Below are 16390 nucleotides of genomic sequence, written 5' to 3'. Positions count from 1 at the left end.
CAGTTCCTTATAAGCAGTGGATTACTTCTGTTGAGAAACAGCCCAAAGGCTAGCGAATCAGAAGCCCTTGAAGTAGGCCCCAAAACCAAGGGAACCAGCAGCATCAGATGCAACTTCTAAGTCAACCACAGGAGACAGTCCTGGGTATAACCAAAAACTGACGTCATGGAACTGAGCTAAGTCATGATCCCACCACTGCAGGTCGAGGTGGAATTCTTTGTTCAACCAAATAGGATGACCCTTCTTGCGAAAACAACTTAAGAGGTCTACCATACGTCGGAGGAATGTTCTGCCTGGCCATACCACTTTAGTTGCATGATGCAAATTTCCAATGAGTGATTCGAGCGTGCGCCTGAAGTACCAGTTCCGAGGCAGCCGCGAAAGAATCAGCACCTCTAAAGCCTGCAGCTTTCCTTCAGGGAGACGTGCCACCTGAGCAAGGGAATCTAAATCGATGCACCGAACAGTTAGCACTAAAGTAGGCCCCACGCACTTACGGTAAGCCCAAACGATCACAAACCAATAGCGCAGTACTAAGGGCAGCCGTTATGAAATCGTCTAAGTAATGAAGCAAACTGGAGACCTTACAATTGTTAACTAATATCTATTTCACTAACATCTTAAACACAATTAAAGATATAATAGGCTGAAAGGAGAACGAATGGAAGGGCGAAATCAACCTAAAACTTGCTGCACCATTTCATACTCAGATTAAAGCGGTATGAGGGGTGAAACGCAATGTTCCGATGGCAGCTTCGACGTCGAATTTTGACATCAGTGCTCCTTGACCAAACTGTGATCCCATGCGAAAAACTTGATCTACTGTCATGTAATGCAGTGTAAATTCATCAGGGTTAATACCGTCTTTCACGCTGGCCCCTCCGGGAGAGCAGAGATCCACAATGAGACGCCACTTTCCCGGTTGACCCATATTCGAAATCACCCCAAAACTGCTAACCTGAAGAAGAGGAAAAGGAGGCGTGGTAAAAGGGCCAGCAACCCTCCCAAAGGGCACTTCAGGCGCCAAGTACTCATCGACTACTGAGGGGTGCTCATAAGCTGATGTTTTGTTCCTTTGGGAGGCTTGAGAGATTATAAATGAGTACTAGTGGAACATCAAAGCGAAGTCCATTAAAACAAACTCCACGTGCTAAGGATTTGGATAATGCCTCAACTCCCGGGCAAAATGCTCCACCTTCAATCGACTGACTGCAGAAACTGGAGGAAGCGGGGTTAAGGAAGAGACTAACTAAAACATAACAAGGAACAACACGATGAAACATTTTTTTAATGGAGAAAGGAATCACGGCCAGCCCTTCTTCCAACATCTTACAACGGGGAACTATGGCTGAACAAAAACTGAGAGGCACAGAAGCCGATAAATAAGGCTGGCAAAATATGAAAGCACCACCTCAGGTGCTTCTAGGCTTGCTGCTTGAACGTGGAGATGCCGGAGACGGGGATCTCCGCTTTGAAGTTTCCTTAAATGGTGTCGAAGCCAAGGCAGGGCAGGCTGAGGCACGATGGGACCCTGAAGAGGTCCATAAGGGGAGGAGCAACGACCCCTATTCTACGATTTGCGGACAATTTGTGAATTGCTAACTCCAGCAGGCTCAGCCCATTCATAAGCAAATTCGCCGCGCCCACGAGTAGAGGCAAGTGTTAGGGTATTTCAAAATGTTGATAGGTTCAGTACCCATTTAATCGTACCTCGTTTCACAGATTTCATTTACCCCTGCGTAATGAGTCACTAACTGCGCCATATTACCCTCCAGTCAAAAGCCGGTACTTATGAGCCTCACCTTAAGAGTCGTATATTCGGCGTACTTGGCGTTCCTATCAAAGTTTCCACGTCAACTTTTATGATGACGTCGTAAGCGATATTAGCAAGAAACTACTGACCATTGCGTAAATACCGAGCACCACTGAAATGGGACGTGGAGGAGATGAATGAAAGCTAAGAGAAATTTTCACAACGTAGCAGAGCTTTTCTGAGATGAGTCATTCACCTTTCTATTTGCGATATTCATCAACATAGCATGTGTCATTAAACTTTCATTTTCAGACGTGAAAAACTAACGCAGCGAGAAACAAAGTTGGTAAATCCCCCAGCACAATATGTTTGTCTATATTTTTCGTCTTTTACAGGAAAACCATGTTGTCGAAAACAGAGAGGAGATTTCAGTACCTTCCTTCAGAAGAGTAGCTTTTGAAAAAAAGTGACAGATGAAATAAGCCTGTCGATTCCGGCTGCTACAGAATGGTCCATTTTAGCGGCGCGTGGACCATCAATCTGAATGGCAGCACCCTGATGCAAGGGTTGTGTGGCATTAACTCTGACAATTAAGATTGACTTCTGTCTTGGGTAGGACTGCCGCAAATACGGGTTTTAAAATCTCAGTTACGAGTTCTGGCTTGGGAACGACAAATTTTTGCTGTTTGACACCATGTTGAGAGTTGACCTGGAAGACTTTATAGGGAAGATCGATTACGCTTCCGACCTTTAAGGTGACAGACGAGGTCAATAGGTATACCGGCTTTGAATTGGAGGATAAAGTGCCTTGGCAGGTGGCAACATGGTCGTTCATAGGTAAAGCAGCCTTCGGTCAAGTTGTGATTGCTTTAAGGATTTACGCCTAAATTTGGATTATCGACGTAAGAAAACGAAAAATTAATACTTACATTGCATGTTAACCGCATAACGACTGGTTGAGGGCTAAGAGATCACAAGCACTTGGAGGCTAACTACATTGTACTAAATTTTAAGAAATTGTTCAACTTTAAAAACAACTTTTTGTTTTGTTGGAATTCACAATGAAATTCTAGATCAGCCTTTTATTCTTCTGAAAAGTCTGAATAATGATTTATAAAGCTTTCGAAGCTGAATACGTAGAACTTCGATTACAAATATGATTATCGTGGACTACTTTATTTGTTTTACTGTAAATGCCCTTCCCCGTTCCGTACAATGTTATGCACTCTTTTTTAGAATTATTACATGAGACGTCACTGAAGTGGACACACGTGCAACGCCTTCTACCATAAGTACAGATTTATCCCTTTCTAGGGGCGGGCCGTTCTAAAGAATACGAAGTAGTCGAGAATAGTGTTTTATTAATGTAACATGTCTACTTTCAAGAGATCCTTTGTGATTTTGTCCTCTGCTACAATTAGTATATCTATTTCTCCAGTGAGCCAATGTTCTAGAAAGTTCGGTAAAGTAATGGATTTCAGGACTAAGATTATGATAACGTGTACTATGGGCTGTACTTAAACAATAGTTCATGGGTATGAATTTTGATAAAACTGTTGAAGAAAATTCAATTTAATGGTGTCATCTTCTAGACGTATTTACTTGCTGAGGTAGGTTTGGCGCAAGCTCAAAGTTCAAATTATTTCCATGTCGTTCACTCTAGCATAGGCACTGCTTATGCCTTTATTTTTACTTTCATCTCAGTGCGTTTTAGTGAGTAGTTAAAGCCCCGGAAAGTAAACCAATTGACTCCTTTAGCATAAGGGGCTTCGGGGCCATTGAGGTATAATCCGTTCAAATTGGACGCATGGCAGTGTCTGTACCACCAGGCTCCCTTGTAGCGTTCGGCGCAGTTGAACACGTGATGACCATGATCATTGTCTTAGTTTTTCGTTAAAAACTGCATATTGCTGAAATAAAGTAGAATTTCATGTAAGCTTGTTTATATCATGTTTAAACATGTGGTAGATGATTACTGTTAGTGAGAAACTTAGTCTACATATACAAATTGCTTGAATAAATTGCATAAAGACAGTAGAGATCGGAGACACAGACAGACCGACAAAGAAAGATCTAAGAGTTAAGTGTATTCAACTGAGGAATGGGATTTTTTTCCACATTCAGCGATACATAATATAATCTAAAGCTATCAGTATTTTAAAGGGCTGGTTTGATCGCTGCTACAAGACATCAGCTTTAAAATATCGCCAAAAAGTATTGTCTGCCATTCCAAGTTGATCAGCATAGTTTCTTTGAGGCTCATAAAATTCTTCTTTGTTTTTCGGTTCATTGCATTTTTAAAATAAGTTTAAGGAGGTTGCAATGGGTTTTTAATTTGGGCGCACGGGATCTGGACGCGAACATAACACGAGCTATAAAAACGTCAAACAGGAAATTCAAACTAAACTTGGAAATTGAGGGTTTGTTACTGTAATGGCTGTGGCATTGCAGCCATAGAGTCACCAGCTGTGCCACTGTATCCTCCAATCGAAACCTGGTATTTCGCAGCCTCATCTGCCATCTTAAAAGTCGTGTACTCAGCGTAGGCGACGTTGCCTTCAAAGTCTTTCAGGTAAATTCTCAGCATGACGTCATCAGCGGCTATTAAACGATGAAGGTTGTCGTTTCTAAGCCAGAACTCGCCACTGAAATTTCCAAAGTCATTTTTGTAAGATTCCTATCCAAGATAAAAGTCGACAGAGCCGTCCAAACGTCTCTGAAAAATGGTCCAACCTCCACCGTCCTTTGTCATGTCACACAACACTTGGATTGGGTTGCCGCAATCAGGATTGATGATATATACGCCATTGAAAAAACTCGGCGCAGCTTTTTCGCTCTAAAAAAACTATTATCAACCAAAGTTTTATTATTGATGATGGCGTCATGTAAGTAAAGGTGATTTAGCAAAAGAAACAGATAAAGGGGAAGAAAGCTTGTCAGTCGGCTCACTGTATTCCCTTCATAAACGATAGAGCTGAATATCTTGTAATAGGTAACAAACCTAGATCATAGGACTAAACATCACTTTATATTCTAATTGTAAGAAACACATTAAATATTCACCTTCACATAGAGACCCATCGCCTTTATATCCATCCTTGCGCCAGCAGCTGTAGGACCCTTCAGTGTTGTTGCATAAGGCGTTCTCGTGACAGGCATAAATTCCTTCTGTGCACTAGTTCACATCTGTAAACTGTCAAAACATTCCTTTAGCGTCACTGATCCTTATAAGTCAAGGAAACTTAGGTTCCGTGAAAGGTTGATAGTTTCTACACCTAACCCATTCTTGATTAGAAGTGATTTCCTGAGGAAATAAGTGTTCTTCTTATATTTTCCAAATACTATAATATTCCAGACGAGTTCCTTTTTCATTTTCAAATTGTAAACTTAAGTTAAGAAGAGCATTCTTTCTAAAAAACCAAAGAATAAAAGGAAAATAGGACTCTGCCATCGATTGTGCTCAGCGCATTGCACTCACCTGTTTCACGCCTCTCTCCAGTAAATCCTGATGAACATACACAGAGATAAGAGTCGTGTTCAAAATCCGAATAGCATCGGGAATTCACAGGGCACTGAGTTTTAGCACATGGATTCTTTCGTAATATGAAAAGAAAGTAAAGTTAAGAATAAATAAAGAGACAACTGCTAGGCCGTATCATGGGATACCTAGAATACCAATAGATATTTCATTTTAAAAATAGTGGCTAAGTTCACTATTAATCGGTCAACATTTCCAGTTAAGTGGTGAAAATTTCCCCATATCAATGTATTCACAACCGCTTAGGTTTAAAATATTAGCAATATCGTCAAAAATCACCAAAATTCTCGATGTACATTCTGCATAACTTTGATGTTAAAATGTAACACAACGCCTGACTAAGATCAGTCATTTTTCCAGGTAATATTCTAACGCTATAAACTACTATATTTGCCGTATATTGCAAACATGAAGCCAGCAACGACGAAATACAACGTTAGCGAAATTTTCTTGATGCAAAATGACATAGGTAGCCTATACATGCAATTTGTATTGCTGTCAATAATTTTTTACCGAGCATTTTTTGTCTCAAAAATTAGAAAATCAGTTTCTATGAAAAAACTCTATTTTCATGTTATGTTTTTCACTACAGTCCCTCGCCATGATACCTCTATTGCACGGTGGAAGAAGTCTCGCCGTGTCACCAAGTGATCAGGATATCTAACACCATCAGAGTCATTTCAGCTCACACAAGTTATCACCACCCTTGGTTGGACCAAAGTTGTATGATTCACACGTGACTTCAATGAAATATTGAAGTTCACAAATCTCTGCTGTATTTGCTCTCAGTGTGCTGATCGCGTGATTTAGGAGAGTCTTGTTTACAACTAACTTTTTAAACTCCTTTGTTGCGCATGGAACTATTTAAAAGTCACAACACCAAATAAGCAATTAATTGGAGACAGACAAAACTTTAAAAAAAAATCACATTATCAATTAATGATTATTAAGAATTGTGCAAAATTTGGCCAAACTCTTATATGGTTTCTTCATGAACAAAAACGCTTCCGACGCTTTGACTTGACCGCGAGCTTCTCTACGAGGCAAGAAGGCTGACAAGCCAACTTTGCAGTAAAGGGGTAAGTTTCTAAAGAAACTGTGGTGCTGCGTCGGTGGGAGAGTATAGCAGGTAATTTAGTGTTAACAACTGGGTTGAAAACGTAAATTAGCCACCGTAAAGGGTAAAAAAGCTGACGTTTCGAGCGTTAGCCCTTCGTCAGAGCGATTGACGAAGGGCTAACCCTCGAAACGTCAGCTTTTCTACCCTTTACGGTGGCTAATTTACGTTTTCAACTTTGCAGTACTTGACTCTGATACACCGACCATGAAACGACAAGTTTAACTCCTATTAAAATTTTAAAAAATCTTCTAATTGAAGTAAACACATGCCTTTTAATTCCCTGTTGAGTGAGTTAATCACGAAACAGACTTGTTGGAATGAAAGCGTAGTCTCTTTGTTTTTTCCCTAACTCAATACATACCAAGCTCTGCTTCTATCTATCGAGCACTGTAATACGGAAAAACCGAAACACAGACTTTCCACACACACACACATATACATATATACAGATTTCGTATTTTTTTCATTATTTTTTAGTGCATTGTATCGACTTCTAAACAAAAGATAAAGACAAAGATGAGCACTTTGAAAATAACTACAACCAGGAACATAATGAAAACTATATTTCCATGGCAATTATTTCACTTTGCAAATCATAGATTCAACTGGTTACACTGGAGGGGATGTCAATACTCACCTAAAGGAACTAAAGTGAGATTAAAGTCAGATTCTTTAGCAGTGCAACTCTTTGTTCTGGTCATTTCTTTGGAATATTGTTGTGTGCGACCCTCTTCAATCTTCGAGTGATGAGGGAATCGTTTCAGGGAGAAACAGATAATTGAGGATATATCTACATAATGCAGGGTGTTGTCTTATACAAGGTATTGTTTTGGCGATTTATCTCAGAATGTCTCTCAACATTTAAGTATAATAGGGATGTTTCATACATGAAGCAATGGAAAAGAAACAAAGCTGCTGATTTATTTAATAAGGACGTAGCAGTGAGCTTTAATGTGCTTTGCTCCGTTGTCTGATTTTAAAGGGCCTGCCTCATTTCCACATGAGTTGTTACCATGCATTCCGCCTCTAGTGCCACCCGAGCCAATTCCAATCCTTGAGTTGCAGGAATTGCAGTCTTCTTCGTTGTTGCTGATAATCCCAATTCTTGTTAGAGCCGAGTGGTCTCTTGTTGTCGGAGACTTCACATTGAAACCTTCCTTGTTGCATTCCAGCTGAAGAGAGGATTCATCTATAAGCGATTTCCACTTATCTCGGCCAAGGCTTGTCGGTTTGTGGTTGTTGTCTGCAATTAATGAATGCAATGACCTTGCTTGCCTGTCGATAGTTAGCCATTCTGTTACATCGCCGACCCTCATTCCCAGGCAAATTTGAGTGAAGTTATTACTCCAGTAACTCGGCATCTTTGTTTCCTCGTGGTCAAATCCAGTTGCGCCCGAAATTTCACTAAACAGATTTTTGTTGCTCCAGTAGTTCGAATGGTACGAGAAGGTATCCTTTGGAAGAAACACAAGATAATGTATGCACCTCATTACTCGATGATTAAGGCCAATTTTTGACCTTGATTTGTTTTGTTGTTGTTGTTGTTGTTAATTTTAAAAAAAAAATATGAGGAACTTTGATGAAATGGGAACACTTTTAAAATATTGAACTTAGCACTAGGATGGGAAATTTACCGGTGGGCGACTTAAGATGGACAAACGATTATCTTTGTAACAGAAAACTGTCGAAATATTTCGACATGATCATAACAACATCGTCAATCATGTGTTACAAGGTATAAAATGGGAAGGAAATAAAGAGAAACTATTTCTTCTACCAACCTCGTTGCCATCAATCTTCATCACTAGCGTCCATCCTCCTCCCCCCCAGCCAGTAATAACATCCATATGACAATAGGTGTGAGCTACCCCTCCCTGCTCTGTTTTGAGATAGTAAGCACCACTTCTAGACTCACTGAAATGAGACATATCTGTGTATTTCATTGTAATTCAAGGATGACATGAAGGTTAACTCAACTTGGATACAAATCATAAATATGATCGCATGTACAGTTTTCTGCTTCTCACATAGCTTTGATTGTCGTGTTGCACAATTACTTTCAGTTTTTTCAGACCCTTCTTTCGTTTTTCAAACATTCTATTAAATAATTTAAATAAACTTACGGTCTGTTTAATAGGACATCTTCACATGAAATGGCTGGATTCTCTGGATCATAACCTTTAGAAGCTGCGGCAGCTTAGGAAGTAACATTTTAGAGAAATATTAATGTTGTTGTTCATAAGATGACCAGCCAAACCTTCCTTTATTTAATTTCTTCGTTATATTTCAAATAATTTCCATTCTATCCCAAGCACTTCTTTAGAACGCGGCTATGAAATATCCTTAAATCCTTAAATGCTCAAAGACAACATGAACCGTAGCCTTTAGTATAAGTCAGTCCAAAGGAAATAACTCGAACTTATCGTTGTGATGACCGACGTAATTGAACAAAAAGAAATTGAGCTTTTACTGCTATACATTCTTATACCTGTGCACAAGTCAATTCATTGGGTTTCAGCTGAAACATTCCTCACAAAATCACACTGAAAAAAATCCACGTTGAAGCAAAACGAAAATACCCAACGATTGTAATCAACTTTTCTTCTCCAGTCTTATTCATATTTGATAATACCTATGTCGCATGTCGTTCCTGTAAATCCCTGTGGACAAATACATCGGAAGCTGTTGTCAGCAGAAAAATTTGGTCTGCAGGTTGAACCTTCTGCACAAGGAGATCGACTGCACGGATTCTGTTATTTTTAAAAACAAAGCTTTGTTCAAAATTTCTGACGGCATTCAGCATAATAATTATTCAATAGACTGTAAAAACAAGGACGGAAGACCATTATCAATGGGGGAACAAAAAATGGATGCCAAATGACATATTTATGAACTAAAGGAGATTGGAAAAATTTCATATTTCACCTTCGATGCATAATATTTAAAGCCTTCGTCCTCAATAAGACTTTGTGGATTTTGTTTTTCGTCTGTGTCGCTCAATTCACATTTCCACCTACCACTAGCACCGTTTGGGCTGACGTTAATTGATTGGCAGACTTCATCCAAAAAGCAGTGAATCTTACAGGTTTCTTCGCCTGGCACATACAGAGTCTTGACCACATGTCCTCGCAGAGCCCTCCCCTCAATAACCGCTGAAAATTTTTTGATCACGCAACCCTCTGCAAAACATATTATGGATTTAATATTCAATTTATCCAACAACACTTGTAATTAAATTTTTCCTTCAGAAGAATCCATTTAATACATGGAAATATTCTATTCTCCACGTCAGTTTATTTCCAAACTCCCTCTTGTTGGTTTGGAAAAATAATAGCGGTTTCTTCTTCTTTCTCTCTCCTTATTTTTAAGAAGCAAAATTTTAGTAAAGATCTCATTTGCAAGAACCCAAATTTTATCGTAGGATATCACAACAAAACCAGTAAATTCATATTCAATTTCATTAGCTACTTTGTAAATTACACGGTCATTTATCCCTGGATTAGCTGTAACCCATATTTCACGTTCTCTTTGGTTCAGGACCGATTTCTTCATTTCTTGATGGACGCAGTCCGATAAATTGACCAATTACAAGTACTTTTTAGCTAAGAGCGACGGTTTTTTGTCTAATTTGGATGTTGAAGATAAATTCAAACGTGTAGATGTTTTCCACGACCATTGTTCTCGCTTTTTTGAGCCATCGAAGTATTAATAATCAAAAGCAGCTTAGTGTAACGTCGTATTACCATCATAATAAAATACATGAAGAAATAATGCGCTTCTAATCGGGTGAAAACGAGTGCATTTTTTATGTAACACGAGGGCAAATTATAAATAGTGCGCGCGCTGCCAAAATATCGTCACGACTTATCTTGATTCTCTGTTATGCTTTTTTCATGTAAATTATTAGTAAAAAATAAGCTGTGGCTCGTGCAATTTTTGTTGTCTTTGAAAGTTTACTCGTACTTATTAAAACCAAATTGCACTCAAAATAATGTTATTACCGATACACATAAATCTGACTTACACTTGCTTATTCATCCATCGTTTTTTATCTTCGGAGGTAACTTTTCCCCCCTTTTTGGTACGTAATTTTTTAAGGAAAAAAAATGTTAATTTATTTACACTTTTCATGTAAAATTTACCAAGGGTAAAGCCCCTTCACTCGAGTCAAAGTCACAGTACCATGCGGGATTTTTCCAATATGACCAGCGTAACTGTTACTTAAACCAGCATCGGTTTCCTACCGCTGGATGTTTTCTGTCATTTTTCATTTCAAAAATAATTATAATTTTATTTCAGCAAGCAAAATTGATATCATTCTCAAGGATCCACAAGATATCTGCATTCTTATCAAGTATAACGTACCTTTCCCGAGGATAAAACATGACAGTAATGCTATCGCTAACACCTCCATCGTAGAACCACAGGTTGGTTAAGTTCGTGAAGATTCAAGTCCAACCTATTACATGAGTATTTCAAAGCTTGGGATTTCAGCAGGTGCTCCAATAAAGAATTGGAGAGAGACATTCACATTGTCATTTTAATTTCAGTGACCTCTTAATTAGAAACACACATATTCCATGCACATCTAGATCTCAGCAATTTCACTACAATTCCTAGTTATATGTAAAGAAACATAATGGCCATAGAATCAACCAGAACAAAGATGGCCCAATAATATTTGTCATTAATTCTAGAATAAAAGTTAGCGACATTATAAAACGTTTCAATTTTCACAACCTTGATCCATGTCGATCTTATTTAAATTTAATATCAAATAAATTCTACTTATTTTGTAACTTTCTCGAATCTTAATCTGAATTCGTCTTTACATGGTCAGCATTTTACGTATCGTTTTTCCTGTCACGATTTATTAAATCTTCAAACAAATATTTTCATCCCAAATAACGTGATGAGAAATTATTCAGCGAATGGCACCACCACTGGGCAAACCAGCTTATCAACAGTGTTTTCAAAATACTTTAGATACGTATCCATAGTTTAAGCAACATTCTTATTTGCTCAAGAAAATTAAAAATGCATTTGAACCAATTTGGGATACCGAAAGTAATACATAATTAAGACTCCTTCTTCTTTTAGATGGTTTTAGGGAGACTAGTGCCACTTCAGTTTTGCAAAACCATGCTCATTTAGAAGATGTGGCAAATATGATGTTAAGATGCAGGGGCCAGTTGAGGGGAAATTTGACAGTATTCAGACAACTGTATCAACAATATTCTCAAGATAATTAAAAAATTCGTCTTCAATTATGGAAACCTGCGAGCGAGCTCAGTAAATATATGCAAATACTACTGAACCAAACTAAGTTTTTGAAAATACTGCAAATTGAGAATCTTACTCCCTGATTGAACTTAAGGGGGTCTCGTACCATTTCACTTTCGTAAAAGAAAAATTACTTTAAGCCGAAAAGAATAAGTGGACGTAAAATTTGGCAGTAGGCAGACCGCTGTATCGATAAAATTTTGAAGATAATTTAGAGACGCGTTTATAATTTTGGCAAGATGTTAGTTTACTAAAAATGGTAATGCACTGATGGCAACCTAAGTATGAGTCATAACAGGCCTCCATAACTATAGTTAAATATTTCTACATCAGCCGGATAATTTCTATGAGTCATGCTACATTCACGTGTTAGTGAGGTTGATGTTGAAACTTTATTGTGCATCATATTCGATTATACAAGCTAGTGGCATGAGAAATTGCAGGTAGTCCGCTGTGATCAGCACTGTGTTTTTCCCGGATCTTTGGCCTCGTGACGAGAATAAAGGATCGTATTAAAATACAACTCGACGTTTAGAGGCAACAAGCGTCATCTGCAAGTTATAATCCGTGTGTTAAATATCAATGAGTGCTGTATGTTATCCGACTAAAAATTATTTCGATAACATCTTATCAAAAAATGGATGGAATTGTGTTCTCCATGAAGGCATTTATTTCTAAAAAACGACATTTCTTAAATTAGGCGCTTGATGAACTATAGCCATGAGGCGAGTCATTTCGCTTATAAAGGTCGTTCGACATATACTTGTAGTTATTGAAAGTTCTGCTTTTATACGTTATACTCCTTCTACGATGTTCGTTCATTTTCTCACAAAGTTACTTTTCCATAACAAAGGAAAAGGACACCATTATTTTTTCATAATACGGAGTCGAAGCTTCATCTCCGTGCGTTTAAGTGAGTAGTAAAGCCCTTTGAATTGTCTACAGCAAACTCCATCGGCGAATGAGTCAGATGGACCACCATAGTAGATGCCGTTGAGATTCGAGTTGTGGCAATTTATTGTACCACCAGCGCCTTTGAACTTCGAAGCAAAGTGCGTATCGGAACTTTTATCGTTCTTACTATCTTTGGTCGAAAACTGCATCCTACTAGAAACATAAGCGAGAGTGAGAAAAAGATTACAGACATTAACTGTATGAGTCACCCTTTGTCATAAAATAAACGGTACTATTCCGAGCAGCACTACCCCCTCCTTGTAATCACCGTCGGGTTATTTGAAAAAAGTTTCATGAGCCTCGGGTTAGTTCACATGAGAGTATAAATTTAAAAATATCAAGGAGAAGGTTTGGCTGTAATTGAGAAGAGAAGGAGAATCATCCTAAACTAAAAGCCTCTTAGAAGTCAACTTTTCTCTTTTGTCATTTCGCGTTTTTTCTCACCTCAGAACATAAAGAGGTTTCAGAATTAGAATATTACTTCGCCTAGAATAGTTATTGCTGACCTATTGATTTCCTTCTTTTTTGATAACAAATTGTTAACTGTTATGATAAAAAATGTCTGGATAACAGCAGATATGTCACAAATTGAAGGAAATATACAACATTTTTTAAAACCATGTTTTGACAGTTCTACTGTCATCTTCAGTACAAAGTTGAATGTAAAGTGTAAAACGAAATGCTCATTGGACAAAACAAACAATAGAACAGAACATTGAAAGCAGTTAAAAGAAAGTTTATCAACTTTTTCATATTCATTTCAAACTTTCCTTGTAACAGTACACAATAACTGTTTGTTTCTATTGTTTCTATTGTTTTTTTTTGACTTTTTATAATCAGAACTGAAGATGAGAGGAGAACTGTCGAAACATGTCTTTAAAAAATGTCGTTTATTTTCTTCAATTTATGATAGAAAATCGATAAGTGCCTCTTGGCTTTGCTGCCGAAAATTTGTTGATCGAAATACATCACGATCTCACCTTATGATGCGTAGCCGTAAGAGAAGTTTAAAGAATTGACTCGCTCAGCTCATATCACTTTGAGCCTCGTTCAGATTTCATTTACCCTAGAGATTGGTGCCCTTGCACTGGTTTTCCATCATCTAGATTAATGGTGTATACGCCACTGGAATTCCAACCGTGTCGAAGCAGTTCAGCGCAGCTGTCTGGTTCTATAGCTTTGAAATGGTACCAAAAAACAAGCAAACGAACAAACAGACATAGAGACACGTATGAAAAAGAAAAAAAAACGTAACTAAATTTGCCGAGTAAAATGCACCGTATAAAAGACAATAAAAGTCTGCCGAATAGAGGGGCATGCGACTCGTGAACATAACTTGTTATAGTTGCTCTAACATTATCGCTAGATCTTAGTTTCTTTCGAATGCTTAAAAAGTATGTTCGAGACTTGTGTCTTTCGCCTCCTTCCAGTGGCGGCTTCACTAGCTACCACGATACGCCTGAAATTCAGTAGGGAGTCGGAGTGAGTTATCCTTTAATTTATCAGGAAGCCATGGGTTCAAAATTTTTCTAAGCCATCTAAGTAATTTGTCGGAGTGTGCTTGTGTTACTGCTTAAAAATATTCCATAATCGTCTTTTTCTGTTTGAATTCCTAAATTGTTAAGGCCAAACCATGCATTTGACAACTCCAACACTAACCGCAAGTTGGTCCTCTATAGCCATCTTTACATTTGCATCTTACGCTGCCGTCCTGATAGTTGGAAAAACCGATTCCTTTTTCGCCGCAGATGGAATCGCTTATCTTACAAGAGCTCTATATTTTGAGAGATGCTAACTTGATGCAAAATGCTAACAGACATAAATTCTCAAATCCAAATAAGATAAAATTTGCAAAGGCAGTTCTGGATATTGAATTGCTAGATTTTTTCACAGAAGGCGTGAATTTTGTCCTTAGGTATTTGATCTTTAGATGTTGATGTCCTTAAAGAAAGCTGAGTGGTAAACTACTGAAATTGGTAAGGAATATTTTAAATCAAAGGATATTTTTTATGAAGAAAAAATAAATACTGCCTGAGGAATTTCTTTTTCTTTTCCTTTTTTTTTTTCGTCTTCTTCTACGTTGTACCCATTACACAATACCTGTATTCCCCTGTAGGAAAATTCGTCATCTTGAGTGAAACTGTCCACGGCAGAAAATCGATCAGAGTCGCTTTTATAGTTGACATTTGAGTCTTTTCCCGTCTTCTGCCGGTCCAAAGTTGTAAGACAGGCAACGGCTTTCATCCACACATTGTAGCTGGCAAGCACCTTCTGATTCCTCTTCTGTTTCCTCGATAACCAAGAAGCTTACGTCCTCTCATCTCTGTCGCAAAGTTTACGGCATGTAAATCATCTGTTTATTCGACCAAGTCCTGATACCAACGTTACGGACAAAGCGATTGAGGACCAGAACAAGAACATGTTATGTGTTTATTGAGTTGAATGTTGACACAAAGTTTGACTTATGCACTGCTAATCTCTCCCTCCAATTCCTAGTCGAGTCACATGATTTATTCATTGTTATGGTTTCAATAACAGCAGGTTCAACATTCATGTATCTGAAAAACACTTACTATTCATTTCTAATCAACTCACAACGGTGTTCAAAGCCTTCTCAAAAGTTTAACGTGTGGCCTGCTTTGTGTACTTTGCCTGTTTCGTTTTTTTTTCCTTCTGATGGTTAAGAATAAATAGGGTGCGTTTAGAATAGTTATGTGAATAGATAAGGTGAATCAAACTTTTCACTTAACTTTTCGTTACAGCAAATTTACTCGGTCATCAAATGTCGCTCAAATATGGGAAAGACAGAGCTGAAGAACACTCCTTCACGTCCTACTTTCCTTGAACCGTCTCTTATTTCGAGATTCTGGGATAATTTCATGCAACTACATGAATGTTTTGCTCTTGGGAAAAATGATAAAGTTTCTCCCCATGCCTGCTGCTCGGAAATTTTTCCACGGCGAAGCAGTGCAGAGACAAGAACCATTTCATTGAAACCACTCAAAGACAAATCACAATCTGGATGAATTAGCGAAAAAAAAAAACATTTAGAGCGGTATAAAGTTTGACAGAAGGATTCAGCCGATTTCTGGTTCATTTACTTAGAAATTTGTCGCTTCTATCACGTTTTTAAGTTATCGAAATACTTACTTAGGTTAAATACTAAAATTTTACAATAAAGACTGAGGTATATTCTAGCCTGATTTGCATCATTTAAACTTTGTAAGTCGTTCAATTGTACAAAGAATGATGCTTATGCTCGTCACTATAATCAAGAGCACAAATTCGTCATTACTCCGTTCACTGCTTCCTATACCAAGACGTTATAAAGCGTTTGACCCTGAATCAGCACAGAGACGAGGACCAGTTATGCGCAGGAGAAAAAGTTGCTTTTTCAGGCTTTATTTTCACTACTGCATATGTAGTGTTCATTACTGCGAAAAGCACTCTCATATTCATCCATACTATCCATAAGCTTGCGTGAAAACCAACATATACATGATTCCAAAACAAAACTATGCTCTTTGTTTTCCTAAGAAGGCACCAGTTGTATTGTCTTAGTTGAGAAATGCGCCATACATTTTTTTTATTTCAGGTCAGGTATTTTCTATTTAAAGAATACAGCTTGACCAGAGGATCAACTATCTGCAAAACGTGCAGGAGTGTCCAGTCGATTTTTTTTCAATTTTTGGCAGATGAATTCCTACTTCTTTTGATAATAATCTCCCTGATCGTTTAAAAC

General features: G+C 38.0%; 1 protein-coding gene and 1 pseudogene across 3 annotated transcripts; both read right to left on the bottom strand.

Annotated features, from left to right (window-relative positions):
• Nucleotides 1-706: 706 nt before the first annotated feature.
• Nucleotides 707-15219, bottom strand: LOC149050992 (uncharacterized; annotated as a pseudogene).
• On the bottom strand, nt 6724-10922 carry LOC113670063 (putative skeletal organic matrix protein 5). 3 transcript variants are annotated; one of them, XM_027186146.2, is made up of 6 exons: nt 10777-10922; nt 9337-9590; nt 9044-9161; nt 8535-8607; nt 8193-8325; nt 6724-7865 (listed from the first exon to the last, which is right to left on the bottom strand). In XM_027186146.2, the coding sequence occupies exons 1-6, from the start codon at nt 10823-10825 to the stop codon at nt 7332-7334; spliced, it is 1161 nt and encodes a 386-aa protein (XP_027041947.2). In that variant the 5' UTR covers nt 10826-10922; the 3' UTR covers nt 6724-7331. The 3 variants fall into 3 exon arrangements, with proteins under 3 accessions (XP_027041947.2, XP_089052318.1, XP_027041948.2); XM_089196192.1 differs by having other exon boundaries at nt 9044-9071; XM_027186147.2 differs by having other exon boundaries at nt 9429-9590; nt 10777-10905.
• Nucleotides 15220-16390: the final 1171 nt, after the last annotated feature.

Source organism: Pocillopora damicornis, chromosome 2 (genome assembly GCF_964200805.1).
Source record: "Pocillopora damicornis chromosome 2, jaPocDami1.2, whole genome shotgun sequence".
NCBI classification, from domain to species: Eukaryota; Metazoa; Cnidaria; class Anthozoa; order Scleractinia; family Pocilloporidae; genus Pocillopora; species Pocillopora damicornis.
The sequence above is the reverse complement of the archived record's forward strand: the minus strand, read 5'-3'. Positions and strand labels throughout refer to the sequence as shown.

Coding starts and splice junctions, on each gene's coding strand:
- LOC113670063 (XM_027186146.2), bottom strand. CDS start 10,825: ATGGAGGTGTTAGCGATAGCATTACTGTCATGTTTTATCCTCGGGAAA. Junction 9,591..10,776: donor ATGTTTTATCCTCGGGAAAG/GTACGTTATACT, acceptor TATGTTTTGCAG/AGGGTTGCGTGATCAAAAAA. Junction 8,608..9,043: donor AGGAACGACATGCGACATAG/GTATTATCAAAT, acceptor TTACTTCCTAAG/CTGCCGCAGCTTCTAAAGGT.